Genomic DNA, 15,419 nt, shown 5'->3' with positions numbered 1-15,419 from the left:
AACTAAATTGAAGTCCCCCCCCCCCTATAATAGTGGGTGGGTGGTCATCAATGAACATACTATGATGTTCAGAGATGAATTCATCCTTGCCCTCCTCATATGGTGATCCATAGACTGCTATGAACCTAAAGGTTTTTTCACTTGTCTTATGCACTAGATTGCATGAGACAGAGTATTTGAGGGATTTCCAGCTAATAACATCAAAATTAACCAAATCAACTCCTACCAACACACCACCCGAAGTGCCTTCAGCAGGTAGGTGGTGCCAACTATAAGGTTTATCACCACTAATAGATTTTAAAAACGAAGCAGAGAGTTTCTCTTTCTTTGTCTCCTGAAAAGCTACTATACTAGCTTTATGCTTAGCTAGAGTTTCAATAATGCAAGGTTTTTTTCCTGGGGTTGTAATCCCTCTAATATCCCAAAACAAAGCATTCATTGAAAACTGTGTTTCTTAGGGTACTTGCCCCGTCCTTTTTTGGAGACCAGGCTCCACAAAGCACTTTGGTCCAAGTGCTCGGATGGGATCACCTATCTATGGTACTCATAACCAAGATAACTCCCATGCCCCGTCCTTTCTTAGGGTGCTTAATAAGGGCAGTACCCAAGTACCGATCCACCCACATATCAAATTATCAAAGTACCGAACGCGAATTATATGAACGTGATGAAAACTAGCTCGACGATAATTCCCATGTGTCCTCGGGAGCTCCTTTCTCATTATTAGAAATTGTCCAGGCTTATCCTTTGTTACATAAAGGATTGGGCCACCTTGCTGCACTTTATTTACTTTGTTTACTTGTTACTCGTTACTATTTATCTTATCACAAAACTATCTATCACCTACAATTTCAGTGCTTGTAGAAAACCTTACTGAAAACCGCTTATCATTTCCTTCTGCTCCTCGTTGGGTTCGACACTCTTACTTATCGAAAGGACTACGATAGATCCCCTACACTTGTGGGTCATCACCAGGCAGGTCGGCGATAGATTTGTGCATCCTGCCACCAGGATCACTGGTGGTAGGCTTGCACTGACTACCGCAAAATTCTTCCCCTCCCAAGGCACAATACGGTTCTGGGGGTTTATGGGGTTTACATTCCCTCCCTACTGCCAGCGGCGGTGTCGGTAGCTTTTACCTACCTATCGCCGGCCTCTCTGGTCATAAGACAGGAGATGACGGCCATGCCTTAACATACCACTATCTACAGAAAAAAGGTCAGACCTTGAATTTTTTTCAAACCAGAGTCAGATCAAAAGGGTCAAAACATCAAATTTGGCATCCAAGGAGGACCTCGCGACAGAGACGTCATGGGCATTTCCAGGATGCGGCTAGCGTTTGTTTGTTGCACTGACGCCGGCACGGAGCGGAGAGAGAGACCTTGGACCGGTTTGAGGACTCCCGTCGTCGCCGTGATGAACGTCTGACAGCAAGCGAGCCAGTTGCCATCGGACATGGATTGAGCGATGGATGGACGAGACGTGGATCCGTCGCGCGCATGTACTAGTATGTGCCGATTCGTTGCGACTTGCCGCTGCTGCCTGCTAGACTGGTGCTGGTACTACGGCGGCGGCCGACTAGCCGATGACGCTGCGGCGCGGCGCGAGAGAGTGATGGGCTACTCGCTACCGGTGTGGCCGATAGAATGGTACGCCCCTACCGCCTCGTTCCGCACACCTCCCTCCTCCTCCTCTACCCCTCTCTCTCTCTCTCGGACTCATAAAATCGGGAGACCTTTTCCTCCCTCCCTCCATCGTCTCGTCTCGTCTCGTCCTACTCACACTCCACCTCCCCTCTCTCCCTCTCCCTCCCTCCCTCGCCGCGCCGTGCTCCCTCCACTCCATCCCATCGCCCCAGGGCGCACACGGGATCGCGCGCAGATCTGCGCCCCCAATCCCACGCGCTCGCTTCCCACTCCCCGCCTCCCCGCGGCGGCCTGGCTGGCTTAATTTCGCTACCAATGCGCTCTGGGTAGGGCATGAGAGGCACTGGCGGCGGCTTGCCGGCGGACCAATTCACACCCGGATGGAGCTCAGCGTCGCCGCCGCAGCCGTGGAGCTCGGCAAGCGGGGCCGCCCCGACGACCAGTACCAGGAGCAGGACCAGGACCACGGGGATGCCAAGCGGCTGGCGCTCGTGCCGTGGCCGCCGCACCAGCAGCACCCCTCCTCGCGGATCTACCGCGTCTCGCGCGGCTCCGGCGGCAAGGACCGCCACAGCAAGGTCTACACGGCCAAGGGCATCCGCGACCGCCGCGTCCGCCTCTCCGTCGCCACCGCCATCCAGTTCTACGACCTGCAGGATCGCCTTGGCTATGACCAGCCCAGCAAGGCCGTCGAGTGGCTCATCAAGGCTGCCGCCGCCGCAATCGACAAGCTCCCCGAGCTCGACGCCGCCGCCTTCCCCAACCACCCGGCCTCAGCCTCAGCCTCAGCCAACAAACAGTCTTCTGCTCTTCACGCGGAGGCCGACGACTCGCAGCCCCAGCAGCTCACCAGATCGGGCTGCAGCAGCACGTCCGAGACCAGCAAGGGCTCCGTCCTCTCGCTTTCTCGCTCCGACAGCCGCGTCAAGGCTAGGGAGCGCGCGCGCGACCGGAGCGCCTCTGTGAAGGACAAGGACGACTCGGTCACCGCCGCCGTGCACCGCCGGCCCCCCTCGGCGCAGGCGGCTTCCTTCACCGAGCTGCTCACTGGATTGGCGGCCGCCACCCCAGCTGTTGCTCAGCACAAGCAGCACAACTCGTGGCAGCAGATGACCGCGTCTGCCACCGCGGACTACCTCGGCTTCGCCCAGCCCCGGAAATCCGGGCACGGGATGCTGCACACCTTCGCCTCCCCGGCCCCGCACCTGGGCAACATTGCGCCCGTCTCCATGGCCCCGGCGCAGCACTTCAGCTTATCAGCCGGCGGCGGCGATTCGCAGACGGAGATGCCGCACTTCTCCTTCTCGCAAGACCACTACATGCCCGTCCATGCGGCGCCAGCGTCGGGTCCGGCAGTAGACTACAGTCTCAACTTCTCCATGTCCTCGGGTCTTGTGGGTGTCAACAACACTAGGGGGACCCTTCAGTCCAATTCGCAGCCGCACCTCTCCGGCCACCACCACCACCACCACCACCACCAGCAGCTCCAGAGGCTGTCTACTCCACTGGATGCTCCGCACATACCCTTCTTGTTCAGCCCAGCCGTCGCGGTGGCCTCCCCCACCACAGCGGAGAGCCACTTCGGCGCGGCGGCCGCATTGCAGCTCTGGGAGGGGTTCCGGCACTCCGACATGAAGGAGAAGGGCAAGAACTGATCAATGGCTGTGCGCTTCTTTTGGATGCTGGTAGGTGATGAACTCTTCCAAATGCATACGCTTCCTTTGCTTTTTGGCTGCTTGTGTTTTCAGGCATTTGTTTAAGGGTGGGATGCTTGCCCATTGGCTAATTTGATATGATTATCTCACCCTTTTGGTGGTTCTCGAGGTGGCCTTGCGCCCCTAAATCCCATAAAACACTCGGCCTGTTCTTGTGCAATTGACGAGTGTCAAAGCTTTAGGGGGAGGGAGCATTAGGCTGAACTTTCCAACAGGTGTCAATTCACTACTCACTGGAGAGGGATATGTTTTGGTGTTCTGTTCCCCCCCAACCATTATGTCACAGGGGACAGGCCAATCGCACGGTTTCTGGTTACCCGGCATTGCATTTTTAATGCCTTAAATTGTAGTAAGCCCAGGCTACGTTGTTCTAGTATTGCATGAAGGGGGTCAGCTATATGAACAAATGCACTAGTAACAGCAAATACCGAATGGATAAAATATCTAGATAAAGATTTGTCATGTAGTCTAAAAGCATTTCCTGAAGGGCTTTTACTAGGTTTAATTGTTTAGGGGTAAGTAGAGGCGCAGTCCAGAATTTCTTTGTAGATGTTTTTTTTCTTCTTATTCAGAAGACATTGAAATGTCTTCAGCAGAGCTGAGTATTCAACCGTAACGAAAGTGAATTCATGTGCATATCATGACTGATATTTTCCTTAAAACTGGGTTTGTACATCTTAAAGTGAAACTGCAATATTTCATCGAACTTCTTATTTATTAAGTGAAATGCTTTGAAACTTAACTTGAAGAGTATAACTATTTCCTTTTGTCGAGAACTTGTAGACCCAATTATCCCTCATTTGTCCGTGTCCGCAGCTGCCCCCCTCATATCAGAACCCCCAAATCAACATAGCATAGTTCATAGATCGGGGGGCCACACGGATTGTGAGCTCCTCGTACGACTCCGTCGCGAGGGCGTCCCAATCCACGGGGTCATCGGCAAATGAGGAGCCGCTGCCGGATCCGGCCAAATTCCAGCGAGGGAAGTGGAGCGGACGAGGGATTGTGAGGAGAGTGGAAGTGTTTAATGGCTAGGGTTTGGTCCAGTTGGAGTTTTAGTGGGGTCGGGGTGGGCGATTCTGAGTGGGCTGGATCCTAAGGATGGTTAAAGAGTTTCTGTGCATTGGAAAGAGCCATAGAAAGGAGGCAAACTACATTATGCATTTCCTGATCTGTGGTAAATAGGAGATACTCCCTCTGTTTACAAATGTAAGATGTTCTAACTTTTTTCTGAACCGGATGTATATAGACACGTTTTAGTGTGTTTGTTCACTCATGAGTCCGTATATAGTCATATTGAAATATCCAAAACATCTTATGTTTGTGAACAGAGGGAGTAGTTTTTTGGTCTTGTTGCTAGGTCTAACTTTTAGGTATTCGCTCAAAATTATCTCAGCGTGTGGTATACATAGACCAATCAATAAGACATTTATCTTATCGAAGGACAAACCATACAGCATAATCTTCTCAAACTCCAGCTTTTCAAGACAGTACTAACTACAGAAAGTCAATTATTGATATGAACATGCGGTCAAAATTTGATTACTCTTCGAACGGTTCACTGTGAATCTCCAAGTGCTAATCCTGGAGTACTTAAAATTACACTAATTATGGCAAAACCACATTCTGACATAATAGAACATCATTCACACCGTTTATATTTGTGTCACATGATTCATGGAGTCTTACCTTATTTTTGCAGTGCCTTGTTTACATAGTATTATGTATGTAATCAGTCCTTTTATCTGTTGAATAAGCCATCATAACTCTTCAGCCTATTGCTTTGTGAAATGTATCATACTTGTGTTAAAACTCTTTAGTATGATAAATAAATCCAGAGATATGAGTGATTAGGTCCTAAGCGCTTTTAAAAACCTCTTAAGTGAGCTAGCATAACTTGGTTGTTTACTCCATTCATTTGCCATCAATAGCCTTTTGCATTTTAGCTCATATATGTACATAAATAGCATAGTGAACGGTAACAAATATGTCCATAGTAATCTTTTGCATGGCTAGCACGGTAGTGCCTGTTAGCCTTTTGAATTTTACCTCAGATATGTACATAAATAACATCTGAACAGCAACCAACATGTTCATAGTAACCTTCATAGTTGCAGCTTGGCATTGTTAGAATCTGCTATGAGATTCATAATGCGATATAGTAGAGGATATCATTGTAAACTGTCAAGATTATTTCGTTGTTATAGAAGTTTCTCGTAACTTGCTTTTTCCCTCCAGTTCTGCATCAAGTACCATGTTTCACATATGCGTGCTGTACTGCTGTGATATACTCCCTCCGTTCCTAAATATAAGTCTTTGTAGAGATTTCACTATGAACCACATACGGATGTATAAAGATGCATTTTAAGTGTAGATTCATTCATCTTGCTTCGTATGTAGTCCACCTAGTGGAATCACTAGAAAGACTTATATTTCGGAACGGAGGGAGTACATGGAAATGTGATAAATGCCACTGCAAATTAATCATGCTGTCACAAAAGGTCGAGTTAATCATTTTATAGCAGAGCCCTCATATTTAATGTTCGCCTTTATTGATGCTGTATAAAATTCTAATGGAAGCTACTACCTCCGTCCGGGTTTATTGGGCCCCCTTGTATTTTGAGCCAGACTTTGACCATCTATATGACTAACAAAATATAAATTATATGTTACAAAAAGTACACCATTGGATTTGTACTCCCTCCGTTTCTTTTTAGTCCGCATATAAGATTTGGTCAAAGTCAAACTTTGTAAAGTTTGACTAACTTTATAGAAAAAAATATTAACATCTACAATACTAAAGTTATATGTTATGAAAATTAATTTCATCATGCATCTAATATTATTGATTTCATAGTGTGGATGTTGATATCTTTTCCTACAAAGCTAGTCAAATTTTACAAAGTTTGACTTTGACCAAATCTTATATGCAAACTAAAAAAAACGGAGGGGGTATTTGAAAGAGCTTTCCCATGGTACTCCCTCTAAAGAAATATAAGAGCATTTAGATCACTACTTTAGTGATCTAAACACTCTTATATTTGTTTACGGAGGGAGTATAATTTTTGTGACATATAGTTTACATTTCATTAATTAAACTTATAGGTCAAACTTTAGTACAAAATAAGAGGGGGCCTAATAAACCGGACGGAGGGAGTAGACCTTTAGATCTGATTGAATTTGGTTTCCCCTTCCTTATTTCTAGAAAAGCTCTCCTCCACCTGGAAACATTCTGAGCATTTAAAATGATCTTACCTAAGGACTTGTTTATCTTGCCTTGAAATTAGGCTTATCAAGAAACTAGGGGTAATCAGCTTAAAGGTTGCTCATTTTCTTAGCTTAGTTAACTACAACTTAGGTCCCATTTCTACATAAGATATGCATAGTGGGTGGGTTAACGCGGTGTACTTGCTGGAACTAGAATCTGTTGTCCCCAAGATCTTTAAAGCTGTTGTTCACCACGTTCCTCTGGGGCTCCCATAACATATTAGACAATATGGTAGTCCAATGCTGTTTTGAAGTATATATTGGCATGATGCTGAAAATGGACCTGACAGGTGAAGTTTTATCTTCTGTCCTGGTAGTATAATCCAAAGAAGATACTCCCTCCGTCCCAAAATGTAAGACCATTTTTTGACACTATGATGGTCTTACATTTTGGGACAGAGGGAGTATGTTTTACTCACCAATATAAATGCCTAACTGTGCTGCTATTGTTTTTTTTATTGATGCTCCTAAAATTGTTTTGGTGCTCTTCTACCAAGATTGACCAAATGAGTGTTCTGCTAAAGTAAAAGTCATATAGACTGAAATATCATAGGTCAGCCTTTGTATGCCTGTCAGTACTGCAAACTATTTGAGTGAAAGATCTGAAAATATATAGCACAACGTATGTCCACAGTTGTGATGATGATAGATGCAAGTCTTGGCCTTTTCATTACATAATTTGTGTTCTTTTGAGCTTACATTGTGTAGCATCTCTACTGTAGATTTATAAGTAGCTTTCTCCTTTATCTGATTGAAATCATAATTGTTTGACAGGAAGTGAAGACGACCAATCATCTCCCTATTTTCCTGTGAGCTCCATTCATGGCAAGGGGGATGATTCCCTGCGCTCTTAGAAGCAGACCATCATTTGGACATCTACCATGGTCATTGAAGAACCTCATCATCGTTACTCAGATGATCGTGTGCTTTCTTTTTACTCCATGTTGTTGTATTAATCTTGTTTGTGGAGGTGAGGGTTCCTGAGCAAAAGCTTGCTGGAGTGCCCTTGCCATGCTTTGCATTCTAGAACTTTGTCAACTGATGCACGTGCGCCGCCCTGAATTGGCAGCTCTTTTGACATTGTTGGGATGAGTTATCCCCCGTCAATTTTTCTTGTTCTCCGTTGTATGTTGTGTGACTGAACTCATTGATCCAATCTATAAGATGAACTATGTATGTTGTGTGACCCTCTCTCTACCTTCTGCTGAACTTGGTCAACACTGTGTTGCTGCACTGCTGCAGGCTTCTGTTATGTCAATTTCAGCTTCAAATATGGTTACCATTTGAGTAGCTTGTGAAAATGCAGACGCAAGTTCTGAACAAGACAAATTCTTACTCTTGATTTTCCTCTACGGCATTGAGTTGTTGCTCATGCCTGTGATACTATTGAGGGGCATTTCTATCTTGTTTTTAAGCAAATGTGATGTTTTATGTTTATGCATAACTGGGTAAAAAAATGTGTCAAGTGTCTGGGAAAGAAAGTCTGAATCTTGAGTGAACAGTATATTTTATTTGGGTGCTGTTTGTCGTGGCAGACTGATGATAAAAACAGGTATGCATTTCAACTGAACCTGCCTTCTAGCATGCCTGCAGAAAATCTAATATACTCCCTCCGTTCCAAAATAGATGACTCAACTTTATACTAAAGTTAGTACAAAGTTGAGTCATCTATTTTGGAACGGAGGGAGTAGTAGTGTGCCTTGCTGACCCTGCAGGACACCAAAAATCTGAGGTCTATCCCTCCACTGCCTGCAGAAGCTGGAGAGACGGTCAAGACATCAGCTTTTAACCGTTGAGCAGACTGCAGCTTCAGGCTTGTCCATACTTTGGGCAAAACAAATGTTCTGAAGGTAATTTATTTCTATCTTATCACAGTAAGTTGGCAATAAGAAGCAAGAAAAAGAAGATTGAAAGCTTAGTGCATATATTTATTGTACTATAACCGATAATGTTAGTATGCTGTTTGCAGTATGTACAGTACACTGCTATCGCTACGGTATCAGTCTTAGGCGCGAGTGGTCCGTTTAACGACTGTCAGAGCAGAACCTATCGGCCTATCTGGGGTGTTCCGTAGAAGGAGCGCCTTGAATTATCTGTCTTCTTTGGAACAGCAACTGCTGAAGTAGGAATATACAACTTCAAATGCTTCAGCCAGTGGTTAATCTAGGTCAGAAAGATAGATGTCCTGTCCCATCCCGAAGCTCAGGCATACACTAGACGGGTCTTTAGCTATGTATTTGGCTAATCCGTGGTTCCTTCCTTGATAGATGAGTGGTAAAAGCCTGAAGATATTTGCCTGGCAAGCAACAAGATACGCTTCATGTGAGCATATTTTTTCTTCCACCTAATAGCAACTACTATCTGATTACAGAACAAAAAATATAAGGATGGGAGCTGGGCTGCTTGTTGAGCTCCTTAACAAAATCATACCTCTAAAGCCCGAAGGAAGAATCATCTTTGGTAGGTGACTCCGATGCTGGAGATGAGAATGAATCAAAAGAAGAGGCCCTAGCATCAATCAACATGGATATCACTTCTCGCATGCTAGGCCTATCCAATGGTGATTCACTGGTGCAGAACAATGCAATCTTCACCACCAGAGTCATTTCTTCTACAACCCTCTTTGAGTTCAGATCGAGTCTGCTGTCAAAAACTTGAGAATTTGGTGTCATGCTGTTCATTGTCCGCCTTACCAAATTCACAAGATCTCCTCCTTTCTCAAGAGGCTGAATTGCACATTGCCCAGTCACTAGTTCCAACAAAACCACCCCAAAACTATAAATATCACACTTTTCAGTCACCTTCATGGTGAAAGCATACTCTGCATCACAAGAAGCACATAATTAGAAGCCATAAACTGCATAAGTGTAATTCCTAGCGCAATGATTCAGTAAATAAACCGAACCTGGGGCAATGTAACCGTATGAACCGGCTACAGCGGACATTGTCCTGCTGTTGGAAATGTCGATGATTTTTGCCAAACCAAAGTCTCCCACATGAGCCTCCATCATCTCATCGAGCAGTATGTTATTGGACTTAATGTCACGGTGAATCACCTTTGGCTTGCAATCGCTGTGAAGGTAGCGTAGGCCTTCAGCAGCCCCGAAGGCGATCCGGTACCGTGTGTCCCAGTCCAGGAGGTATGCGTCCTTGGTCCCATGAAGCAACTCTCCAAGGCTACCATTTTCCATGTACTCATACAGTATAAGATTGGAGTCCTGGTTGGAGCAGAAACCATAGAGCTTGACAATGTTGCGGTGCCTGACATTTCCAAGGGTAGTTATCTCGGCGCGGAAGCTTCTGTCGACACTGGAACCTTCTCCTTGACATCTGAGCTTTTTCACTGCAACTCGCCGACCATCAGGCATGACAGCCTTGTAGACTGTGCCAGAAGCACCCCTTCCAATCACAGCACTCTCCGAGAAGCTCCCGGTGGCTTTCAAAAGCTCCTGATAGGTTATACGCTCCTTAAGAAAGTAGTGAGGACCAGAGAACCCAGTCTTGCGCTCTTCATTTGATACAAGCTTGGGCATGTTGGACTTTAAGAGCCAGCAGACGAGTGCAATCAGCACCAATGAAACCAATATGACGACGATGGAGGCAACGCTGATGATCTTCTCTCTAAGAAACCGCTTCTTGCGCGCTGCTGCTTCACTGCTTGCGTAGGCTGAATTTACTGGACAAGCTTTTCCTTTGATGCCGCAGAGGCCATTGTTCCCAAGGAAGTTGCTGCTGTCGAGGTGCTGGAACAGCAGGGTGCTGGGAAGCGACCCAACAAGATTATTGTAAGAAAGGTTGCACTCCATAAGGCTTGAGAGTTCAGTGAATGAGGAAGGAACCTCCCCTTGAAGATCATTGTTGTTCAAGAAGAGGTATTCCAGCATTCTCAAGTTCCCTAGCTGAGTTGGGATCTCACCGGATAGCATGTTGTAGCTGAGATTTAGAGCAATCTGGAGGGCATTGAGTTTGCCAAGCTCAACCGGCACTGAGCCGGACAGACGGTTGCCTCCCATCTGCAGCTCCGTGAGCCGGGAAAGGCCTCCAAAACTTGCAGGAATGGTGCCATTCAGACTGTTGTCTGATAGCTTGAGCTGCTCCAGGTTCACCAGTGTGCCGAGCTCCTTAGGAATGAGGCCGGTGAAGGAGTTTCTGCTGAGATCAAGCCTCTGTAGCTTTGTACACCTTGCCAACTCCCGAGGAATCGGTCCGGTGAGCTGGTTGGATGATATATTGAAGGCGACAAGCTCCGTGAGGTTGCCAATGCCAGCGGGGACATGTCCGACGAAGTAATTCCCCGACAGAATCAGCCTCTCTATGCTCCTGAACTTGCCGACCTCAGGCGGTATCGGGCCGGAGAAGCGGTTCTGGTTCATCTCAAGCGCCGACAGGTTCTGCATCGCCGACAGCTCCACGGGCAGGCTCCCCGTCAGCAGGTTAACCCCGAGCCGGAGCTGGGTCAGGGTCTTGCAAGCCTTCACTCCCGGAGGGATGTTGCCGATGAGACGGTTTGACCCCAGGCTCAAGAAGATGAGCTTCTGGTGCCTGCACAGGTGAGGCGGGATGCTCCCCGTCAACCGGTTGTCTGAAAAATCCAGCACCGACAGTGTGCTCCTCGCCCCCAGCAAAGGAGGGATGGCACCATGGATTTGGTTGTCGAACAGCTGCAGGTACTCCAAGCAGGGCAGGTCCTGAAACTCCATCGGAATTGCGCCGGTGAGGTTGTTGATGGACAGGTCTATTCTCCTTATGACACCCAGCTTCCCGAGCTCCCGCGGGATGCTGCCTTGCAGGCGGTTCTCGAAGAGGTGGAGCAGCCGGAGCGTCTGTATCTTGCCGAGCTCGCTGGGGATGACTCCTGTCAGCTTGTTCTCCGACAGGTCAATTTCCACGGCGCTCTGCAGGCTCCCGAGCTCCTTTGGGATGGTGCCGTCCAGGTGGTTCCGGTAAATGTAGAGCTTTACGAGCTTGGGCAGCGCCCCGAGCTCCCTCGGCACGCCGCCGGTGAAGGCGTTGTCGTTCAACGCCAGCATCTCCAGGTTCGTGCAGTTCCCCAGCTCCGGTGGGATCTCGCCGGTCAAGGCGTTCTGCCACAGGATCAACGTGGTGAGGTTCTTGAGCTGGGAGAGCTCGCGGGGCAGCGTCCCGGCGAGTCTGTTCTGCGCGAGCCCGAGCACCTCCAGGCTGCTGCACTCGCTAACCTCGACCAGGATCGGGCCGGAAAGGCCGTTGAGACCCGCGCGGACCACACGCAGCCGCTGCAGCGTGCGGACGGACCCGGGGATCCCGCCGGTGAGGTTGTTGGTGTAGATGACGAGCTCCTCCAGGGCGGTGAGGTTGCCGATGTCGGCAGGGATCTCGCCGGTGAGCAGGTTCTCGCTGAGGAAGAGCCGGCGGAGGGACGGGAGCGCGCAGAGCTCTGGCGGGATGGCGCCGTGGAGGGAGTTGGTGCTGAGGTCGAGCACCTCCAGCGCGCGGCACGCGGCGAGCCCTGCGGGGACGGGGCCGGACAGCTCGTTCTTGGACACGTTGAGCACGGCGAGCCGCGGGAGCGCGCAGACGGCGGGGGAGAGCGCTCCACCGAGGCCGAGCCCGTGGAGCGTGACGCCGGTCACCTCACGTGCCAAGGAGCAGGCAATGCCTGCCCACCCGCATGGGGTCGCCGCGTCGTCCCAGCTCGAAAGGCGCCCGTCGACGTCCACCAGCGCGCGCTTGAACTCCCGCAGCGCCGCCGCCTCGGTGGCGCGACCACTCGCCTTTTGCTCCGCTGCTGCCACAGCCGAGCTCACGACGGCAAATAGAAGAATCTTGAGCAAGAAATGCGCCACGGTCGCCATTGCCGTACGCGAGAAACAAACCCAACCCAAACTCAGGCAGGAGCTCGGGCCTTGGGCAGCACAGCGGAACACTTACTAGACTAGGGCTCCGCTTGGATTAGCGTTTGGCCTCTCAATACCCCTGTAAAAACGATACAGACCTCTAGGCGTCGTTTTTTCTCCCGGCGAAACTCACGCTGCGGCCGGTATAATACAAGTGTATACAAAATCCGGATGTAATATCTTACACCGAATCCAAGCGGGCCCTAGACTGGCGGCAAGAAACAGAGTGCCATGGACCTCCTTCCCCACCCACTATCACTCTGCCACCAGGAAACAGCAGGCCATGGGCGAGGTGTGTGGCACTGGTCACTGGTCGCTCCCGCAAGCGCAAGCGCAATATCTAGTGAGTGGGAGCTGCAGGGGAGGGAGGCAGTAAGCAGAGGAGTGAAGCTTTAAGGGCGGCGTGCAGGTGCACTGTGCTGTGGGCGCATGGCGATGGCATTGACCGCTGGCATTTCCCCGAGCAGGTGGTGCGCGGAGCCGGATCCTCTAAGAAAGTCACCGTACTATAGTGCTAGTCTAGTGTAAATTTAAGAAAGATTGTTAGGGATCGTTAGCAGGTTGTTTACTGTTGATATTTACTGTAGATATAAATAATTCAAAATTAATTTTTTTCATCATCAATTTGTTTGTATATAATTACTATAAATGTACATAGTAGATCATCAATTTACAAGTTAATTTAAGTCACTTAAACCTTAATCATATGGATATAAAGAAGGAAAGTTAGGGTACTGTAGCTTCTTTAACATTCCTTGTGAATGTTAGAGGATCCGGTCCCGTGGTGCGCGGGGAAGGGCGTGGGGACAATTGCCTCGCTCTGAACACGATGACGCGTAGACGATAAAGTAGACTTGTTGCAGTAAAGTACGTGTGTTCGTGTGAATTACGGATCGCCCGCTAGCCAAAAGCGCCGTTTTGGTTTGGCAAAAAGAGGTGTCGTTAACGTAAGAGCATCTACAACCAGACCCTTTAAAATCCGTCTCAAACATTCGGGTAGCCCGCCCGGTCACGATTCTCTGACCCAGACGGTCCTGTCAGACGGTCCTTAAATGTCTGGGCTGTCCGGCACCCTTCATATCTAACCCAAATATGAGGTCGATACGGCGCCCCCGCCACGTCGAATCCGACAACCCGACCCCATTCTAAATTGCACCAAATCCCCCTCCACCCAGCTGCCGGATCCATTTGTTGTCTCCTCTGTTATTCTTCCTCCACGCCGTCCGGCTCACAGCTCCACCGCCGCGCCCGCTCGCAGCTCCGCATGTGTTATTCTGCACAATATGATTGTCGAGGATGAGGATGATGGTGTAGTCCAAACCCATGATTTCGAAGCACCCGGAGAACAAATTGAAATCCCAAAAGATCAAGATGCGGCTTAGCTCATGAACTTTCTGCAGATGCATCAGAATCTTCGAAATCAGTAGGTGCACACGTAGCTATTCAATGATCTTGTGGAGCACATGTGGATCCACAATGGCAACCAAGGAGACAATGCTTGAGTTTGGCACTTCAAATAAATTTAATGTAAACACTATGTATGCTTGATACCAACATTTGTTATTTACGTGTGATATTGTGGTGCATGATCGACGTGCATGTATTTGCATGTATTTGAGATATGTGGATGCACGAAAAAAAATATGAGGCCGTTTGAGGGACCAGATTTGCTAAGTCCGGTTGTAGATACTCTAAGCACTTTTTTTTTTTTGCGATGAGTTAACATAAGCACTTTGTGGCTAGGATTACGTGTGTTTTATCTCGTACGTTCTTCATTTCTTAGGGCTTCGAGATTTTGCATGCACTCCCACTCAACTATTAGGACGAGCTGGCCTCTTCAAGTTATAGAAGCATGCTATGATTCATATTTTGGTTGGGAAGAATTTCAAATGAATCCAAGGAATACAGCAGATGTAGCTATTAAGAATGATAGGTCAATAATAACATCGATTGGATATCACAATAGTGCAGAGGCCGGGTCTATCCCCTTTTCAAAAAGAAACCGAGACTGTTCGGTGATCTTTCAGTTATTTCACCGATACTGGCGATAGCGTTTGAGAGTATCTTTGCGTTTCACGGAATTCACGGAAACCATTTTCTTAAAGTGTTTACTTTTCAATCATATCTTTGGCCAAGTAGCTAGCTACCTGTCATTTCATCTCCACAGCTCGGTTGCTAGGTTCATGTGGTGTCGGCTTGAGTTAGATCCACCCCCTAGCCCTAGCTAGCTAGCCTGGCCATCACAATAGAGCCAGCCAAATTTTACATCACATCATATCGCACACTAACCATGAGCATTTCACAGCGATCGCATCAGGCAGTGTCTATAATTTTCGTTTCAACATCAGGTACTCCATCCGATCGCATCAGGCAATAGATAAAAGAGGATGTATCTAGATGTATTTTAGTTCTAGATACATTTTTTTTTATTTATTTTGATGACAAGTATTTTCGGACGGAGGGAGTAATAATTAAGCTACGAAATTCAGATTCTTCAAAGGAAGAAATCCTGTTGATATCTTTAGCACATCTTGAAACTAGTGTCAAAAACACTTTTATATTACAGGGCGGATGGAGTATATGTTTTTGACCGAGTCAGTCATCTGAAATAAATAAGCGTATGAAAATATGTGCTGACATACCAGCACACATCACTGGTTAGGCCAAAAACTTTTGTGCCATGCATGCAGATAATTCAACAGCCGATATGCTCTATATAGAATCAGTATAGATCGAGCACGTACACATGCAGGGTAGGCATCTTGTTTGTTTAGTGAGGTCAATATATATCCAACGTTCTGCATGAATTCGGCCTTCGCAGTAGTAGTCTCCCGTTCGGCCAAATATACCTTGTCTGTACATGCAAAGAAAGTTAGGCCCTCGGCAACCAAGGTATATTCTATGTGTGCTCCAGA

General features: G+C 47.8%; 2 protein-coding genes across 3 annotated transcripts; one reads left to right on the top strand and one right to left on the bottom strand.

The window, feature by feature from the left end:
- The first annotated feature begins 1,563 nt into the window (after positions 1–1,563).
- On the top strand, positions 1,564–7,814 carry LOC123044965 (transcription factor PCF6). Of its 2 annotated transcripts, none has more exons than XM_044467863.1 (2): positions 1,564–3,335; positions 7,403–7,814. In XM_044467863.1, exon 1 carries the CDS (start codon positions 2,027–2,029, stop codon positions 3,299–3,301), a length of 1,275 nt encoding a protein of 424 aa, XP_044323798.1. In that variant the 5' UTR covers positions 1,564–2,026; the 3' UTR covers positions 3,302–3,335; positions 7,403–7,814. The 2 variants fall into 2 exon arrangements, with proteins under 2 accessions (XP_044323798.1, XP_044323797.1); XM_044467862.1 differs by having other exon boundaries at positions 1,569–3,331.
- A 716-nt stretch (positions 7,815–8,530) lies between these two features.
- On the bottom strand, positions 8,531–12,876 carry LOC123044964 (leucine-rich repeat receptor-like serine/threonine-protein kinase At1g17230). The gene is made up of 3 exons (XM_044467861.1): positions 9,534–12,876; positions 9,059–9,449; positions 8,531–8,924 (listed from the first exon to the last, which is right to left on the bottom strand). Exons 1-2 carry the CDS (start codon positions 12,460–12,462, stop codon positions 9,061–9,063), a joined length of 3,318 nt encoding a protein of 1,105 aa, XP_044323796.1. The 5' UTR covers positions 12,463–12,876; the 3' UTR covers positions 8,531–8,924; positions 9,059–9,060.
- Between the last annotated feature and the right edge of the window lie 2,543 nt (positions 12,877–15,419).

This window comes from Triticum aestivum, chromosome 2B (assembly GCF_018294505.1).
Source record: "Triticum aestivum cultivar Chinese Spring chromosome 2B, IWGSC CS RefSeq v2.1, whole genome shotgun sequence".
Taxonomy (NCBI): Eukaryota; Viridiplantae; Streptophyta; class Magnoliopsida; order Poales; family Poaceae; genus Triticum; species Triticum aestivum.
The sequence above is the reverse complement of the archived record's forward strand: the minus strand, read 5'-3'. Positions and strand labels throughout refer to the sequence as shown.